Source organism: Leuciscus leuciscus (assembly GCF_965113295.1).
Source record: "Leuciscus leuciscus genome assembly, chromosome: 4".
NCBI classification, from domain to species: Eukaryota; Metazoa; Chordata; class Actinopteri; order Cypriniformes; family Leuciscidae; genus Leuciscus; species Leuciscus leuciscus.
Window position 1 is genome coordinate 51,632,031 of NC_138728.1, and position 16,290 is coordinate 51,648,320.

A 16,290-nucleotide genomic window follows, 5' to 3' on the forward strand; every position below is an offset into this window, starting at 1 on the left:
GAGAAGGGATCCAGACAGGAGAATACAGGGGGTCATTTAGTAATAAAATAAAGTCCCATGCCCCCTCCTGAGGGAAGCAGGAGGTAATTTAGGTCGTAAACGAAAGCCTTTTGGTATCTCAGAGACAAAGAACAGTTTGACCAGCCAAGGGGGGTAGAAAACCAGTTGAAGATATCCCATATCTTTAAAGGTGCCCTAGAATGGATTATTTTATTATTTTATAATGTTTCCTGGGGTGCCCTTATAATGTTAGTATGTTTTTTAGATCAAAATTTGTTATAATTGATAAATAAAAGGCATATTTCCTAGCCTGATTTCATCCCCTGATTTGAACACTCTGTTTGAAGGGGCGTGTCTGCTGTGAGACTTCAGTGTTGTTGCCCACTGCTGTGATTGGCTGACATGCTTGCATATGAAATATCTGGCATTACATGTAGAGCTATCTGGAATACTTTTACTATTACAGATTTTATACGTTTTTTTCTATTACAGCTATCGGGATTAACGAATCATGAGAAGTTTTCTTTAAGTATTTAGATCTATTCCCATCAATAAAAGGTTGCAGTGATGACCATTGAGCAGATGACAGCCTGTTGATCGCGTGAATGAAGATCTTATCACTGCAATGCGATTTACTGATGCATAAACAGTGTTGAACGACTTTGAGAGAAAGATTATCTGTCTGAACTTGAACAATTACGCATCAGACATTCACATAACCCACTGGTTCTCCAGAGGCTCGGATGAAGGAGCTAAAAAAATATTTTTGTGTTCATTTGTACATCCAAACACTGAGCAACTGCCATGCTTCGTTCGCTCGTTTGCAAGCCATGATGTCTCTCGAGGAAAAAACAATATCGCGCTGGATCTAGATAACACAGTGTAAATTATCGTTAATAAAATCACTAGGCTACTTACCGCTTGCGGGAATATAACGTTAGTTGAAATTGCCCCCTTCGTCAGTATGAGACCTTGAGAGAAGCCTGGCTGCTTGATATTGTTCCAGGTTAGAAAAACAGTCCGTGGTGAAATGGGCAGAGCAAACTAACAACTTCGAATTAAACTGTAGTGGTATCCGATTATAGATAGATAGATAGATAGATTATAGATAGATCTGCCATTTTCCCAATGATCCTCCTCCTGCTTGTTTCTTCACCTGCAGAACTTCTGATGATTCGGCTGCGCAGTTTCGCCTGGCACTGAGCATGGGCTGGCATATGCAAATTTTTGGAGGCGTACATATTAATGATCCCGACTGTTGCGTCACAGTTGGTGTTATGTGGAGATTCGCCTGTTTTTCAGGGGTGTTTTTCAAAAACGAGATTTAAATAAGAAAGAGAAAACTATGGTGTTTGAGACTCACTTTATGTCATGTCCATGTACTGAACTCTTGTTATTTAACTATGCCAAGATAAATTCAATTTCACATTCTAGGGCACCTTTAAGGAAAACTACAGAAACTTGGAAGGAGGGGTCATGATGACAGAGAAAACTGTATAAAATGTCTATGTTTTATTGGGTCACCAGGCATTCTGTTTCAAGGCTGGGTGGCTGCGGTCTGTGGAAAGAATCCTCAAAGAATAAACCTTTTCTCTTTATAACAATTTTGCCTCTTGAAAGTTTCTTACACCTTTGATGCTGTTTTTATTAATCTCGGAAAATTGCTGGTGTCAGAAGTGGGATCTCGTGCGGACTCTTCTTCTCCTGGTCCTGAGAACGGATTTGACGGAAGTGCAACCCGGCAGCACCAGGCGGCCGTCTCATACCTCGACGGTTTGAGATAGAAACTCAACAGGTTAAGGGAGAGAGAGCCAATACCCGCATTCAGGACCAGTTGAAGAACTCCCACAAAGATCAAAAAGAATCCGTGGCAATTACAGAAAAGAGAAGGCATCTCTGGGTAAGAAACGGCAAAATTGTTTTATTGATGTTAAGTGTAAATTGATAATTGTGAGTGAACGTGAACCATATTGGCTGAATTTGTTTTTTGGTACGAGCAGAGAAAGTTTTGAGGAAGAAATTGATCTGACAAAATCAGACCGATCCCAAAAAAAAAAACTAGCTCGTAAAGTGGACGGAAGTACCACAGTTGATTAAATAGGTGAACGGAAGAGTCACAGATAATCAAAGAGCATTTTTGCTAAAACCTGGCCGATTTTGGGTGAAAAAGTCGGATCTGTCGAAGACGTTTGACAGATTAGTAAGATGCGCGTCAAAAGAAAAATCCAAGAGAGGAAATTCAGCCAAAATGGGGTCATCTAACACTAAATTAGACCATTTTTACACACCTATTTTCTGTCAAATGAGAAATAATTATGGGGGAAAATGTATGGTTGACATAAAAAAAAAACGTATCAGATATCACGAATTACCCGAGGCGGGAACTTTAAGTAAAATAAGACTTAATGTCGTAAAAGAATCAATAGAAAAGAACAAGGGAAAACAGAAGGGTTGCTGTGTGTGTGTTAAACGTGTGCAAGGACTGTGTACAAACAGTGAATTAAAGCTGCCGTCGGCAACATTTTTTTGATCATATTCAGTGTAATCGACACTATAATCCGACAGAACAACATAAATAAGGTGGTTTTAGAAAAAAACCCGAGCTTCTAACTCCACCTGGAGCGTGTTATTTGTTTTGCAAAAATCCAGCGCTCCCGCTTCATCAGGTCCAATCAGTGCAGGGGGGGTGTGAGATCTGACTGTCAATCACAGGTCGTGCACACGCCAGAGATCCCCCCTCACTCGCGCACGTTAATATCACATGCACACGCCACGCCTGAAGTTCGCCTGGAGATTGCATGAAGCGTGATGGCGGAGAGAAAATCTACTAACAAGCTTCCAATTCCTCGGTTATTGCTATCTATGGATAGATTAGCCAGGGCAGCCTACCTCCGAGGTAGGCTGAAGTTAACTGAAGTGTGACTAAAGTTAATCAGAAACTTTGTGAAACTCGCTTAGAATATTTAGATTTTCCGTGTTGCTTATGAAAATTAATGTTCTGCCAATAATAATGATGTGAATGTGCTTTATTGTATTAATGTTATGACAACAAGAGTATTGAAGAATAGATTGCCATATTTTTATAAGAAGAGTTGAAGGTGCAAGCGGCTAGGATAGCTGTCTGTGTAATTTAGAGACTGAGAACAAGATTTGAAGAATTTTGTGGTTTCTGTGAAACAGTAGAGATAAGTGGGACTGAGGAATAATGATAATATTAAGTTGAATCTGCAAACTAACCATTTGATAGAAGAATAAGCGATCAAATCAGTGTTAATGAAATTAATGACATGCTAAATTTCTTTATACTGTATGAAGAGTAACTGAATAGTCCTGATACAAAAGAGAGCAAATGCTGTAAGCAGCTCTGCTCTGAAGCTCTCAGTTTAAAGAGATTTGCAGATTATGTTTTTGTAAAAGTTTGATTCTGATTGGAAAGATAAACAGTAACTTGACTGGCTCCAAACAAAGAAAGTGCCAAAATAACACAAATTTAAAGAAAAGTCTGTGTTAATATGGGTTAGAAAGTAAATCAATGTTAATATGATGAAGATTATTATTCGGCTATTGTAATTGAATTTGTAGCTGGGACAGTGGGGGGAAATGCAGAGAACTTATCAGTGGCTCTGTTTGCATTTCCTGAATAGAACACACTGTTTCAGGGGTGTAAAGTAGGGTGGAGATGTTAGAAAGATCACAGTGATAAGACTGTAGGAAGGATAACAGAGAGTGTTTTTTTGCGGTCAGCGGGGTCATTCAGTGACTGTAAATGCCCACTGTATGACTGTAAAAGTAAATGAGGGAGAAAAGAAAGTTGATAGATAAACTTTTGAAAGTTGTAAAGAAGATTGAAAGATATTAAGTGTAAGGAATTCCTTTTGAAAGGAAAGAACTATAAAAAGTACCGGTTGATGTAAATTACAGATGAGCTAAATGAGTTGCAAAATATTTTAAAAGTACCGGTCACTAAAAGGATGATTGTGTTTTGAATGAAACGCTTTGATAAGGTTTTAGATGATATAGAGAGACAAATCTAACGAATGATTTATAGTGATAATCATAAAATGTATGACAAGCAGAGAGCGCAGCCTCAAAAGTTAGTATGAATCATAGAAGCAGATTGATAAACTCCTAGAGAAAACATTGAAGTCGGGTATTAAATTATGGTAATGGCAATCCTGACAACTAAAATTGAAATGAAATTTGAAACGTTATTAAGAACTAGAATAATTATTATTTCTTTAAGATAAAATAAGCAGAAGCAGTGTTACAGGATTAACAGTTGCAAAATGTAAAATGTGTTGTTGAATCTCTGAAAATTGCTCTTACAAGTGCTAATCAAAATGAGTTGAAATAAAGGTTGTGAGATGAATGGCTATTTATGAAGAGAAACAGCGAAACAGAGACAAATGAGGCATCAAAAAGCTGTTGTTTAAATCTGTAAAGCAAAGAATTGCTTTGAGTTTTGAACGCAATAAAAAAACTGTATAAACAATGTGTCAGTGCTGTTTATTAAGTCTAGATCAATGTGAAAAGATACATGACACTTTTAAATCGTGCATTTTCATAAAGGACTGTGGAGTTGTTTTCTTCTGAACTCAAACCTGTTAAACCAGATCTCTTTCAGTAAAAGTTATTTATACGCCTGGACTTATGGCATTGCCTTCTTAGCCTTTTCCGTTGGTGTTTTTTTTTTTTTTTTTTTTTTTTTACAAAATTTCAAAGCCCTTGCAGATCTTTCTGAAAGATAATCCTCATGATTGATATCCACTGTTACAGCAGTGTCAGCTTGCCAGATGTCCTTTGGCATCTTCAGACAGGGTGGCATTGCTGTAATCAGCGGCAGATTTCATGCTAAGGTGGCATGTCAACTGGGGAATCCTCTTTATTTTCCCCTGACAATTTACACAACAAAAGTGAGGAGCCACTCAACTCTGTATTATTACTTCTAAAAATCTTGAATCTTACCTTATTTTTCAAAAATGTTGCGAGTTCAGACAAACACTTCCTGTTTAATCCGTGTTTCAGAACTCCATACGTTAACAATGGAGCAGTTCATAGAGTTTTATTTTGAACTTGGACTTAAGGATAAAGAAATACGAACAGTGCTTAGTTCAAGTAAGAGGTTCAGTAAAGGTATTCACAGATCTGAACTTCCCAGATCAATAAATCATGAGCTAAACGTTGTTAAAACTCAAATGACACTCCGATTGATCGACACTTAAATCGATCTCCGTGAGACAGTCTGCAAAGTGCAAAACCCAAAAAGCGCTACTACAAATATTAGTCATTAATTTCACCGTTGCACACTGTAGTGTCACCAAATTCAGTTTACACATCAATGATTTGTGGCAAGATCCATTTCCATTTTTTTGAGACGTCCTTCAACTTTTTCTAAAACATTGTCCCAATTTTTCTAAAACATTTTCTCAATACACACAAAAGTATTATCTCCAAGATAAACACCAAGATATTTAAACCCACCCTTGTTCCAAATTAACCTGGCAGGTAAAACAAGTTTTCTACTTAACTCATCACTGATTGTTACAGCTTCACTTTTCCCACAGTTAATTTTAGCAGAGGACAATACACCAAAAACATTAATATTTTCTACAAGGGTGTCAATGTCTTCTTGTTTTTTGACAATGACAACAACATCATCGGCATAAGCAGATAATTTAAAAACTCCAGGAAGGTTTACACCGAAAAGAGAAAAAAGTCTTAATTTCCGCAGAAGAGGCTCTACGGCCAAGGCTCTACAACGTACCAGATAATGAACATCCTTGTCTGACCCCCCTATGAACTTTAAAAGGAGCACTTAAACTACTGTTGATCTTTAAAATACTCTCAATGTCACTATGCAAGACTCGGATCATGTTTATAAGGCCAGAGCTGAACCCAAACGCATCTAACGTTTGCCACAAATACTGGTGTTCGACTCTGTCAAAGGCCTTTTCTTGATCAAATGAAATCAGGCAAAATTCACAACCCAATGAATTGGAGAGGTCCAAAACATCATAAATTAAAATTATATTGTCAGATATAAACCTATTGGATATACAATAAGTCTGGTCAACATGAATAATATGCTCCATAACTTTTTTCAGTCTCATTGCCAACACCTTTGACAAAAGTTTGTAGTCAGTGCAGAGCAGAGCCACCGGCCGCCAGTTCTTGATCTCTTGTAAATCCCCTTTTTTGGGGTGAAGAGTGAGGATTGCTCTCCTGCAGCTCAATGGTAAATGTCCTTTACTTAAAATGTCTCTGAGAACAAGCAACAAATCATAGCCAATCACTGGCCAGAAAACTTTATAAAAGTCCACACGAAGGCCATCAATGCCTAGAGCTTTACCGCTTTCTAGACTCTCATAATTTTGACCACATTAAGTTTTGTTTTGAATAAAGCCTTGCTTTAATGTGAATTTTGTTTTGTATAAATTGTATCTTAATTTTAAACAATGTTTCATCAATCAATTTCCTGGATTTAATAAATAAGAAGCAAATATATGACGCACAGATGCTGATGGCACGTCACTATGCTTATTGGCACATCCGGTCTTCATTGGCATGTGCCAGTGGATAGTGGCATGTATCATTGACATTATCGTGCCGACACTGACACAGAGTCGCGGAACATGTCACCGTATGTTGTGAACTTGTGACACCTCCAGTAGTGACTGACAGAAGAATCGACGTCTATACTGATGTAATTGTTACACTAAATCCTAAATAAATAGCCTAATTCATTTTTTTTATTTAAAAAAACATTTTATATATCAATTAAATGCATTAAAGTCAGTATTAATTTTTCAAACGTGTTATTTGTGTCACGTCTGTTTTTGATTGGCATGTGCCACTGAATGTTTTGTAATACAAGTGCTACCTTATGTTGTTTATCTCGCAGTCACAAACTGACAAACATAAGTCCAAGTATAAAGCCTTTGGTTCTTTGTAAAAAGGACTGAATTTTGGTGAAAGAGTAAGCACTCTCCACATCCATCTGTGTGTCTCTTCATCAACCCATCATCAGACTGAGAAGAACAGCTCATGGGATTCGTCTTTGACACTTTTGTAACTTGTTCAGTGTTTGATTTAAAAACACTGAACTTGATTTCAATGTCAGCGTCCAACAAAACCTCTTCCTCATTAAACAACACTGACTCAGCTACTCTAGTCGCGGTTTGACCAGTTCTCTGCGGTTCGCCAGGTAAAGAGGCTCCGCTTTTGGCCCGAACGGGCGGCGGGTCCACTGCGTTAACAGCCCGCGTCTCACCTGCTCTCTCTGGGCACGGGCGAATCACATGCCCTACAGTCCCACACCCAAAGCATTTCATCATCTCTGATGTTACATGCACAGTGTAGTCAAAGTCATCAACCTTAAACTTAAACACCAAATTCAATTCTTCATCGCTCTTTTTGTGAATCACATGTCTCCTAAAAGACACAACGTGTTTAAGATGAGGAGATTTACAGCTGATAGGAATCATCTTTATCAGAGACACTTTTTTTCCGTGTCTATGATAATGTGCAAATGAAGAAACAGACACATTTGACCAACACAACCCACCAAGAGAAGCGGAAATGAAAAGTAATGATGCTTGGAAAGTGATATTTTCAGATAAAGTCTTCCTCTGGCGTTTCACATAAAGGAAGACGAGTGGAGTAAAAGAATCAGCTCAAAAGATTCGGTCATTTTTTTATATATATATATATATATATATATATATATATATATATATATATATATATATATATATATATATATATATCCTCATCAGAAATTAGCTTAACACTGGCGCAGCCCCGCCTTAGCATTTCCTAATGATTTTTTTGTTTGTTGTTTTACTGTCACTTTAATTTGAATAATACTAATAAGCATTAAAAACCTAAAGAAAAAGTGTAGCCTCTGAATAAACAATTGTTTTAATGGGGAGGGCTCAAAGTTTATTATTATTATTATTATTACTATTATCATAGAGCATTTTCACATAGGTGAAATAAAAATATGAAATAATTTATTTACTCTGGCTTCTTCCTTTAAATATCACAATCCAGACACTTTAATTGGAGAGTATATATTTTCTGTAGCCATCAAAAATACATCTGTTTGTCATAATCGATCTTCTCACTAAAGCTGATCGTCTGTGAATCAACGCCTGGCCTACAGAAGAGCGGAAGTGTTGAACATTTACATGTTTACTTTCCACCTCTGTATATTTCAGATTGTAAAGAGTCTGTAAATTAATCTAAACTAAAAGCAGAATCCCTAGAGCTCGATATCATTATAATCCTGAAAATTAATTCCTGAAGACTTACCGTGATGTGATATTTGTGCCAGTGTAAAATATGTTTTGGCTCTCCGTCACCCTGTTTGAGTTTGCATTCTGTGCGCTGTCTATGCTTCCTCTTTATGGTTTTCCTGCTTACAACTTGGACACAAACAGAAAACAGGCTAACGCCTTATACCAGAGGTGTCAAACTCAGTTCCTGGAGGGCCACAGCCCTGCAGAGTTTAGCTTCAACCCTAATTAAACACACCTGATCAGCTAATCAAGTCCTTCAGGCTTATTTGAAAACTGCAGGTGTGTGTGTGCAGGGTTGGAACAAAACTCTGTAGGGCTGTGGCTCTCCAGGAACTGAGTTTGACACCTGTGCCTTATACTGACACATGCATCCCCTGTCCAACTGTATTAAACTGAGAAACAACTGAGCAGCAATCTGGTGTCTGTGTCTCTTATTTGGTTCTCCAAGTGCACTGTCAGGCTTCACGAGATTTGGAGAGCATTGTAGATGACTGTAGATAATTGAATAAAAAAAGTCACGCTGGTTTGGGTTTTGTTTTCACGTTTCATGTCTTCAATTTTGTAATTTACCTATAGTCAAGGTCCCTGTCATGTGATTCCCTTTTCCCTCATGTGTTCTTGCCATGTGCTCCTCTTGTGAATGTGTCATGTTAGGTGTGTTGGACATCGGCTGATGAAACCGATCGGCGAGAGTTGCTGAAAACAGAGACGTGAAGTCTGAAGACACTTTCTGCTTCCCGTAGTGACGATCACGTGATGTTTGCATACTTTACCACAGCTTTACCTCAGATATCAACAACAAATAAACCCCGTCCATCTCCAGACATCAGTCACATCAAGTGTCTCCAGGAATGGTTTATATTCTGAATTAAGTGATGAGAGTCGGCCTGTGGACATTTATCAAGAGCGCTGTCAATCACAACACCGAAATCCCCACCAGTAGAGAGTTTGTGGATTCAGTCAGTCAGTAAAGTCTTCTGCTTTCTATGAACTCTAGAGAAGTAGCATTCTCAGACCTTCAATTAAATCCAGAAATATTGGCCATAATATTATGTCAAGTTAAGATCAATGACATTACACAGAAATGTCCATATGAATCACAGTCTGAATGTAACAGATTCTCTTTAAATGCATTTCTTCATCACTGCACTTCTCTGCTTTGGTCTTCTTTATCTTCAAGTCTTTTCCCTCTGAACAAATATACACGTATTTGATTAATCAGGAGCGTCATCGGATCATTCTGTCAAACTATTAGTTCAGTTGATTCAGTGTTTGGAGAAGCTCAGTTTCTCAGCTGATGTGACATTTGAGACGATTCTTATGAGTCTGAAATATGTTCTTCTAATCGATTCAGGATTATCCAGAAATGACATCATGTGACATACAATGTTGTGGATTTCACCTACGATTCTGTGTCATTAATGTTTCCATCAGAGATTGGTTTCCATCTTCTTGTGTTGTCTTGTTCCTGCAGAGAATTAAAGGTGGAAGAATCATTTGAAAAGTGTTTAACATTAAATCGTTTTGTTCATAGTCAATTATACGGACCTGTATCGTGTGTTAAACAGGACAGTCCAGTGTGCGCTCATATAGAATATATAAATCTCAGTAATCGGCACATTACCAGAGCTTTATAGTCTTATTATTATCCGCCTTCACCTAAAAATGATGGCATTACGATCACATATGTATATAACGTCCTGAAAGTCAGTTGTTGTGAAGTAAAAGCACAGAGTTTGTGATAAATAATAATAATACAAGAAATACTGAATAAAGCCGAGTCTGAAACTACAGTCTCTACTGAGAATCAAAGCTAGTTGAGATTGAAACAAACACTCGCTGATATCTGATGTCTTCCTTCCAGATGATTCTGTCTAATCTGAGGAGGATTTGTTGAAATATTTCACACATTTCAGTTTGTCATATTGACCCTGAACACCTTCTGTGTGTCTTTGATTATAAACGCACACAAATATCATCTTGACTTTGTCATGTTCATGATGGAGATGTTTCAGTGTGAGCTGAGGCACAGAGGCTGGTGTGTGTATGTGTGTGTGTGTGTGTGTGTGTGTGTGTGTGTGTGTGTGTGTGTGTGTGTGTGTGTGTGTGTGTGTGTGTGTGTGTGTGTGTGTGTGTGTGTGTGTGTGTGTCGCTCCTGTCATATAAAGCTGTTGTGCTCGTGGAGATCTAATAAAGGATAAAACACCATCATTTCAGAAGAAGATGTTGTGGTGATAAAGGCAGCAGATTGAGCTCTGAAGCTCCTGTAAGACTGGAATTACACCGTGATCATCTGTGTTTAACAGCGATACTGTGAGTGTGTGTACCGTCGCTGATCTGCACTATTCATTTAGTGTCAGACAGTGTGTGGAGAAATAAAGCACACTATCAGGAGATCGTCTCTGCGTTTCATTCTGCTGATCTCTTGTCACATTCATGATCATTCATACTGTCATCAGTTCATATCAATCATTTTCCTTACTTGAAATAAATGTTAACTCAAATACGATGAAGAAAGTGGTGTAGAACCAAATGTATATACAGTCCAACCTCACAAAGCTTACTGTGTAAAAAAAAAGTCAAAAGCCTTTCAGTTTTTGGAAATTAACTCTAGACAACTAATGTAAAGATCAATCCTATAATAAGAGCTCTACATGTCACAGTGGTGTTTCAGGCAGGATGGCGAAGACAGCCAGATCAAGTTCATAACACTCAAAGTTTAATCACAATACCTCAGGCAGGCAAAGACAAACACAACTAAATGAACCGGTGATCGCACAGAGAATGAATCCAAGGGTACAACTTAATAAACACAAACAAGATAATTAATGCAACACAAATTAACTAATAATGACCGTAACCAAAGACACGTGACAAATGAAAAACTGAAGGTCCTAGAAAACAGAAACTAACAGAACATAGTGGTGACATATTGGGTTTTGGAGGAGGGCGAGGTGATGGTGAAGGAGTGGTGAGCGCAGACCAGGCGGGATGATGATACCCGAACCCCTGGTGGTGAAGATGGTGGTTGGCCGATGGCACAGACCCAAAGCATCCCAGAGCCGACAGCCCACAGCGGAGTCCACTGAGGGACGAGCCCAGATGTTGCTGGCAAGGCTGTGGTCCAAACCCCAAAGATTGGTTGGGAAGCTCTAGGAATGGAGTCAATCCAGTCCACACCCCACAGAACCTCGAGTTTAATCACATCAAACTCACTACTCCACCAGACCCAGACCATCAGCATGGTTTCATCTCTCAAGTTCCCCAATTAAGTCATTTATGTTGGTCTATTATCCAATTCTCAGTTCAGTTTAGAATCAAAAGGAGGAATACAGTGAAATCACTCGGACATACAGTGGATACAGTTATAAAAATAATTTATAAATGGTGGAGAAAAGCCAGGTTGAAAAAAAGAAAGGCATTGGAGGAGGATGCTGCCAAATGTGCCAAGCTTACAGATTTATTTTCAAGAGGACAAACACAAGTGGCAACAGGTAAAGAGAGATAGGTCTAGTAATGATTAGCATTAGCAACGTAATTATTCGGCTAATACTGTTGTAGCGTTGTCAACCTATTCACAAGCAAAATATAAAATTTAATTAAAATATTAGCCTTTTTGTATCACCCAATACATGGCGATTCATAGACTTTGCAAATATTATGCAATTTAATATTGATGATGATAACAAAACTCAAGCTATGAAAAAATTTGCACAGTTGATCACACTAGTCTGCTTTAATTTTTCACCAGGAAATTTGTTTTGATAAACTTTTATTTTATGTACAAAATGGCACATAGTCACACTTGTGGTGTTCCCAGTAAAAAATGACCAGCCTACAAAAAATTGCTTATAAATCTCTCATTATACTATATTATCACCCAATATTGGATTCAATCTTTTTGTCAACTTGTTTTCTTTCAATTAGGACTAGTTTTATATTTCTATTTGCATCTGATTAATCATAGGCCTCATTTATCTGAGAGTAGGTATCAGTTTTTTTTTATTAAAAAAGCATTCGATTTTAACATTTTTGAATACAAATAGGCTAAATCTGTAAACATTAGTTCAGTATGCCTCTTTGTGGAAGAGTGGGATACATTTCAAATGCTTTCTTTCTTTCTTTCTTTCTTTCTTTCCTTCTGCTTTTGTTAATTTATCAACCTATCCTTGTGGAATAGTGGAATTTTTTTTGTTAACTTCTCAGCTTAAGTGAATTATTATTTAACCTTTACATTATTTGTTGAACCATGGTATTAATAAAAACTACACAAGAGCTGAACTGTTGCTTCATTTATCCAGTTTGGAAAAAGTGCTAATTTGGAATTCCACCATGGAAAAAGTGGGCCGGTCTTGGGCCTGAAACCAGAGAAAGTCTAATGAGGGGAGAAGTGCCACTCAATAAACTTCCGGTTGCAGTTCCACTCTTGTTCCAGACATATGAGGGCGCTCACAGGACGAGTGCAGAATGAATGGAGGTCTATGGTGCTATACCCCTCAAAATCCACTTTTCTCAGGATATAATTTTTTGTCTAGTAATTTGAATGTTGTTTTCGAAAGGGGATGCAAAGAAATTACACATTGCTGGGTGTTAGATTTTTTAGAGTCACTTATTTGCTTTAAAAAGTCTTTAAAAATGTCAATGACGTCGTACACATCGTACGACCAGAGATACTGCTTTACGGCAATCCTTCAGTCACTTTGGTGCTTTCGCGCTCTGCACTTTCTTTTCTCTCGAGGCTTCGACAACACAGCTGACACAGGTAAACACACAACACAGCTGACACAGGTAAACACACAACACAGCTGACACAGGTAAACACACAACACAGCTGACACAGGTAAACACACAACACAGCTGACACAGGTAAACACACAACACAGCTGACACAGGTAAACACACAACACAGCTGACACAGGTAAACACACAACACAGCTGACACAGGTAAACACACAACACAGATGACACAGGTAAACACACAACACAGCTGACACAGGTAAACACACAACACAGCTGACGCAGGTAAACACACAACACAGCTGACACAGGTAAACACACAACACAGCTGACACAGGTAAACACACAACACAGCTGACACAGGTAAACACACAACACAGCTGACACAGGTAAACACACAACACAGCTGACACAGGTAAACACACAACACAGCTGACACAGGTAAACACACAACACGGCCGACACAGGGAAATACACAACACAGCTGACACAGGTAAACACACAACACAGCTGACACAGGTAACTACACAACACAGCTGACACAGGTAACTACACAACACAGCTGACACAGGGAAATACACAACACAGCTGACACAGGTAAACACACAACACAGCTGACACAGGTAAACACACAACACAGCTGACACAGGTAAACACACAACGCAGCTGACACAGGGAAATACACAACACAGCTGACACAGGGAAATACACAACACAGCTGACACAGGGAAACACACAACACAGCTGACACAGGGAAACACACAACACAGCTGACACAGGTAAACACAACACAGCTGACACAGGTAAACACACAACACAGCTGACATAGGTAAACACACAACACAGCTGACACAGGTAAACACACAACACAGCTGACACACAACACAGCCGACACAGGTAAACACACAACACAGCTGACACAGGTAAACACACAACACAGCTGACACAGGTAACTACACAACACAGCTGACACAGGTAAACACACAACACAGCTGACACAGGTAAACACACAACACAGCTGACACAGGTAAACACACAACACAGCTGACACAGGTAACTACACAACACAGCTGACACAGGTAACTACACAACACAGCTGACACAGGTAAACACACAACACAGCTGACACAGGTAAACACACAACACAGCTGACACAGGTAAACACACAACACAGCTGACACAGGTAAACACACAACACAGCTGACACAGGTAAACACACAACACAGCTGACACAGGTAAACACACAACACAGCTGACACAGGTAAACACACAACACAGCTGACACAGGTAACTACACAACACAGCTGACACAGGTAAACACACAACACAGCTGACACAGGTAAACACACAACACAGCTGACACAGGTAAACACACAACACAGCTGACACAGGTAAACACACTTGCTAGAAGAGTTTTTGTTTTGTTTGTTTCTGGTCCCGCTTCGGATGCCACGATGCCATCAAGCGGTATCTCTGGTCGTAATCAGTCCTTCACTGACCAATCAGCAGAATGTTTGCATGTTATGGGCAACAACAACTCAACCTGTAAGAAATCGAAAGGACATAAGTACTCGTTCATTCAACTTTTGACCTATAACCCATGTTGAACTTGCAAAACCTACAATCAAATCTGAGATTTCTCAACGGCAATCGGGTGAAAGAGACAAATTTAGCCGTCTAGCCCCATTGACTCCCATTCATTTTGCACTCATGGCGAGCGCCCCCAGTGGAACTCTGATTAGAACTACAACCAATAGGACTTAATAGGGCATTGGAGTGAACAGGCTTTCCGTAGACGGGCTTTGCTGAAACTCTCGGGCTGAAACGTTTTTTGTAAATTTTTTGCTTTTTATTCATTATATTGCAGAAGTTTATTTTTCATTTCACGTCAAGTGTACAGTTGTAAAGTTAAATTTTTTTTGCATCGTGAAATATTTCTATATTCTCTATTACTGTGTTGTGTTTGTTTCCTTTTTCTGTTCTGAGTTTTTAAATCTCCTTTATAAATGCTTTATAAGGCATAACTAGTCCTCACTTTAGATGAGCTCACAAAAATACTACCACTACTAAATGCTTTACAACTACCTGAATTAACCATTAATTACAGTAGAAATACATGTTAATAAAGCATTTATTATCACACAAATTAAAATACAAATATTAAACACATTATAGAAAAAATTGAAAAAATTTAAAGGAAAAAAGCATTTATAGCTGTATTTATAAACTGCTTATTAATGTTTATTAATGCTTTATAAATGATGAACTAACTGTTTACTAATGCTTAACTAATGATTAATAGCGTGCAGTTATTATAAAGTGTTACCGGAGTGAAGTATGTTGTCACTGGGGAATTTTAGTTCAAAATAAAAAAGGGGGGAAAATGGTCCATTATCCCATGACAGTCTTACTTTACAGCACATTATTCATATGTCTACCATTCAGAATATTTCCATGCAGTGAAATATATAAAGCTTTTTCTACAAATGTTAAAGGGTAACTAAACCCTAAACCAACTTTTTTTAGTTAACCCTCTGGGGTCGGCAAACCCGCCCCCGCGTTTTGCTGGATTTTCTTCACATTGTAGCACAATAAACTTAAATTACTCCGTCATTTATGGTCATACAGAAAAAAGAAATATCAAAAAAGAATCTGTGATATTTCTACTTTTGTATGTGTCCACTTACAATCAAATCAAAACATTGTGCTTTTGTAAAATAAAGAAAATAAACAGGGTGTGCGTTCTGCCTCTCCGTCGCGGTGAACTTTTTTTTCTTGAGCACGTCTATAAACTGAAACAAAACTCAGCGAATACTTGTCACACATTTATGAGCCATATACCTTTATAAACATTTAAGTGGACTCCACCACCGCAGCGGCGTCTTGATGTGGGTGATCATATATATAATCACAATTTATGGTTAGGCTAAAGTTAATCCTCTGGGGTCGACAAACGCGCCGGCGCATTTTGCTGGATTTTTTCACATAGCGGCAAAATATGAATATGCCTACAGAGAGCGCACGCTATTGATATCAACTCGATAAAACTCATCAGATTCATGTACTTTACGTCGTCTTGCGACGTTGTGAGGAGAAGAAAATCCAGCAAAACGCGGGGGCGCGTTTGCCGACCTCAGAGGGTTAATACCAGGTGTAAACAGGGCCTTAGATGCATAGGAATACAAAAGAAAGAATGATTTGAACCATGGCAATGAGATCATTAAATAACTTGTTTTTAAAAAATAATGGGGCT

At 38.4% G+C, this 16,290-nt stretch overlaps 3 protein-coding genes across 4 annotated transcripts in view; 1 reads left to right on the forward strand and 2 right to left on the reverse strand.

Moving 5' to 3' along the window:
* Positions 1 to 9,038, reverse strand: part of LOC309496971 (protein NLRC3-like) — a 316,482-nt gene extending 307,444 nt beyond the window's left edge. The window contains exon 1 of the mRNA XM_082167175.1: positions 8,314 to 9,038. The gene's annotated coding sequence lies outside the window, so the exon portion shown is untranslated. The remainder of the gene's footprint in view (positions 1 to 8,313) is intronic.
* The window catches only part of LOC309496969 (protein NLRC3-like), a 213,465-nt gene that overhangs the window by 124,427 nt on the left and 72,748 nt on the right, over positions 1 to 16,290 (reverse strand). Inside the window, exons 7-8 of one of the 2 annotated variants that reach the window (XM_082167171.1) lie at positions 9,707 to 9,768; positions 9,243 to 9,490 (exon numbers count right to left, since the gene is read on the reverse strand). The exons of the other annotated variant lie outside the window; for it this stretch is intronic. Coding sequence (XP_082023297.1) covers positions 9,375 to 9,490; positions 9,707 to 9,768 — 178 coding nt within the window. The 3' untranslated portion in view covers positions 9,243 to 9,374. Of the gene's footprint in view, positions 1 to 9,242; positions 9,491 to 9,706; positions 9,769 to 16,290 lie in introns of those variants that run through there. 2 annotated transcript variants of the gene reach the window in all.
* LOC309497034 (uncharacterized protein) overlaps positions 1 to 16,290 on the forward strand; it is a 221,368-nt gene that overhangs the window by 78,317 nt on the left and 126,761 nt on the right. The window lies entirely within an intron of this gene.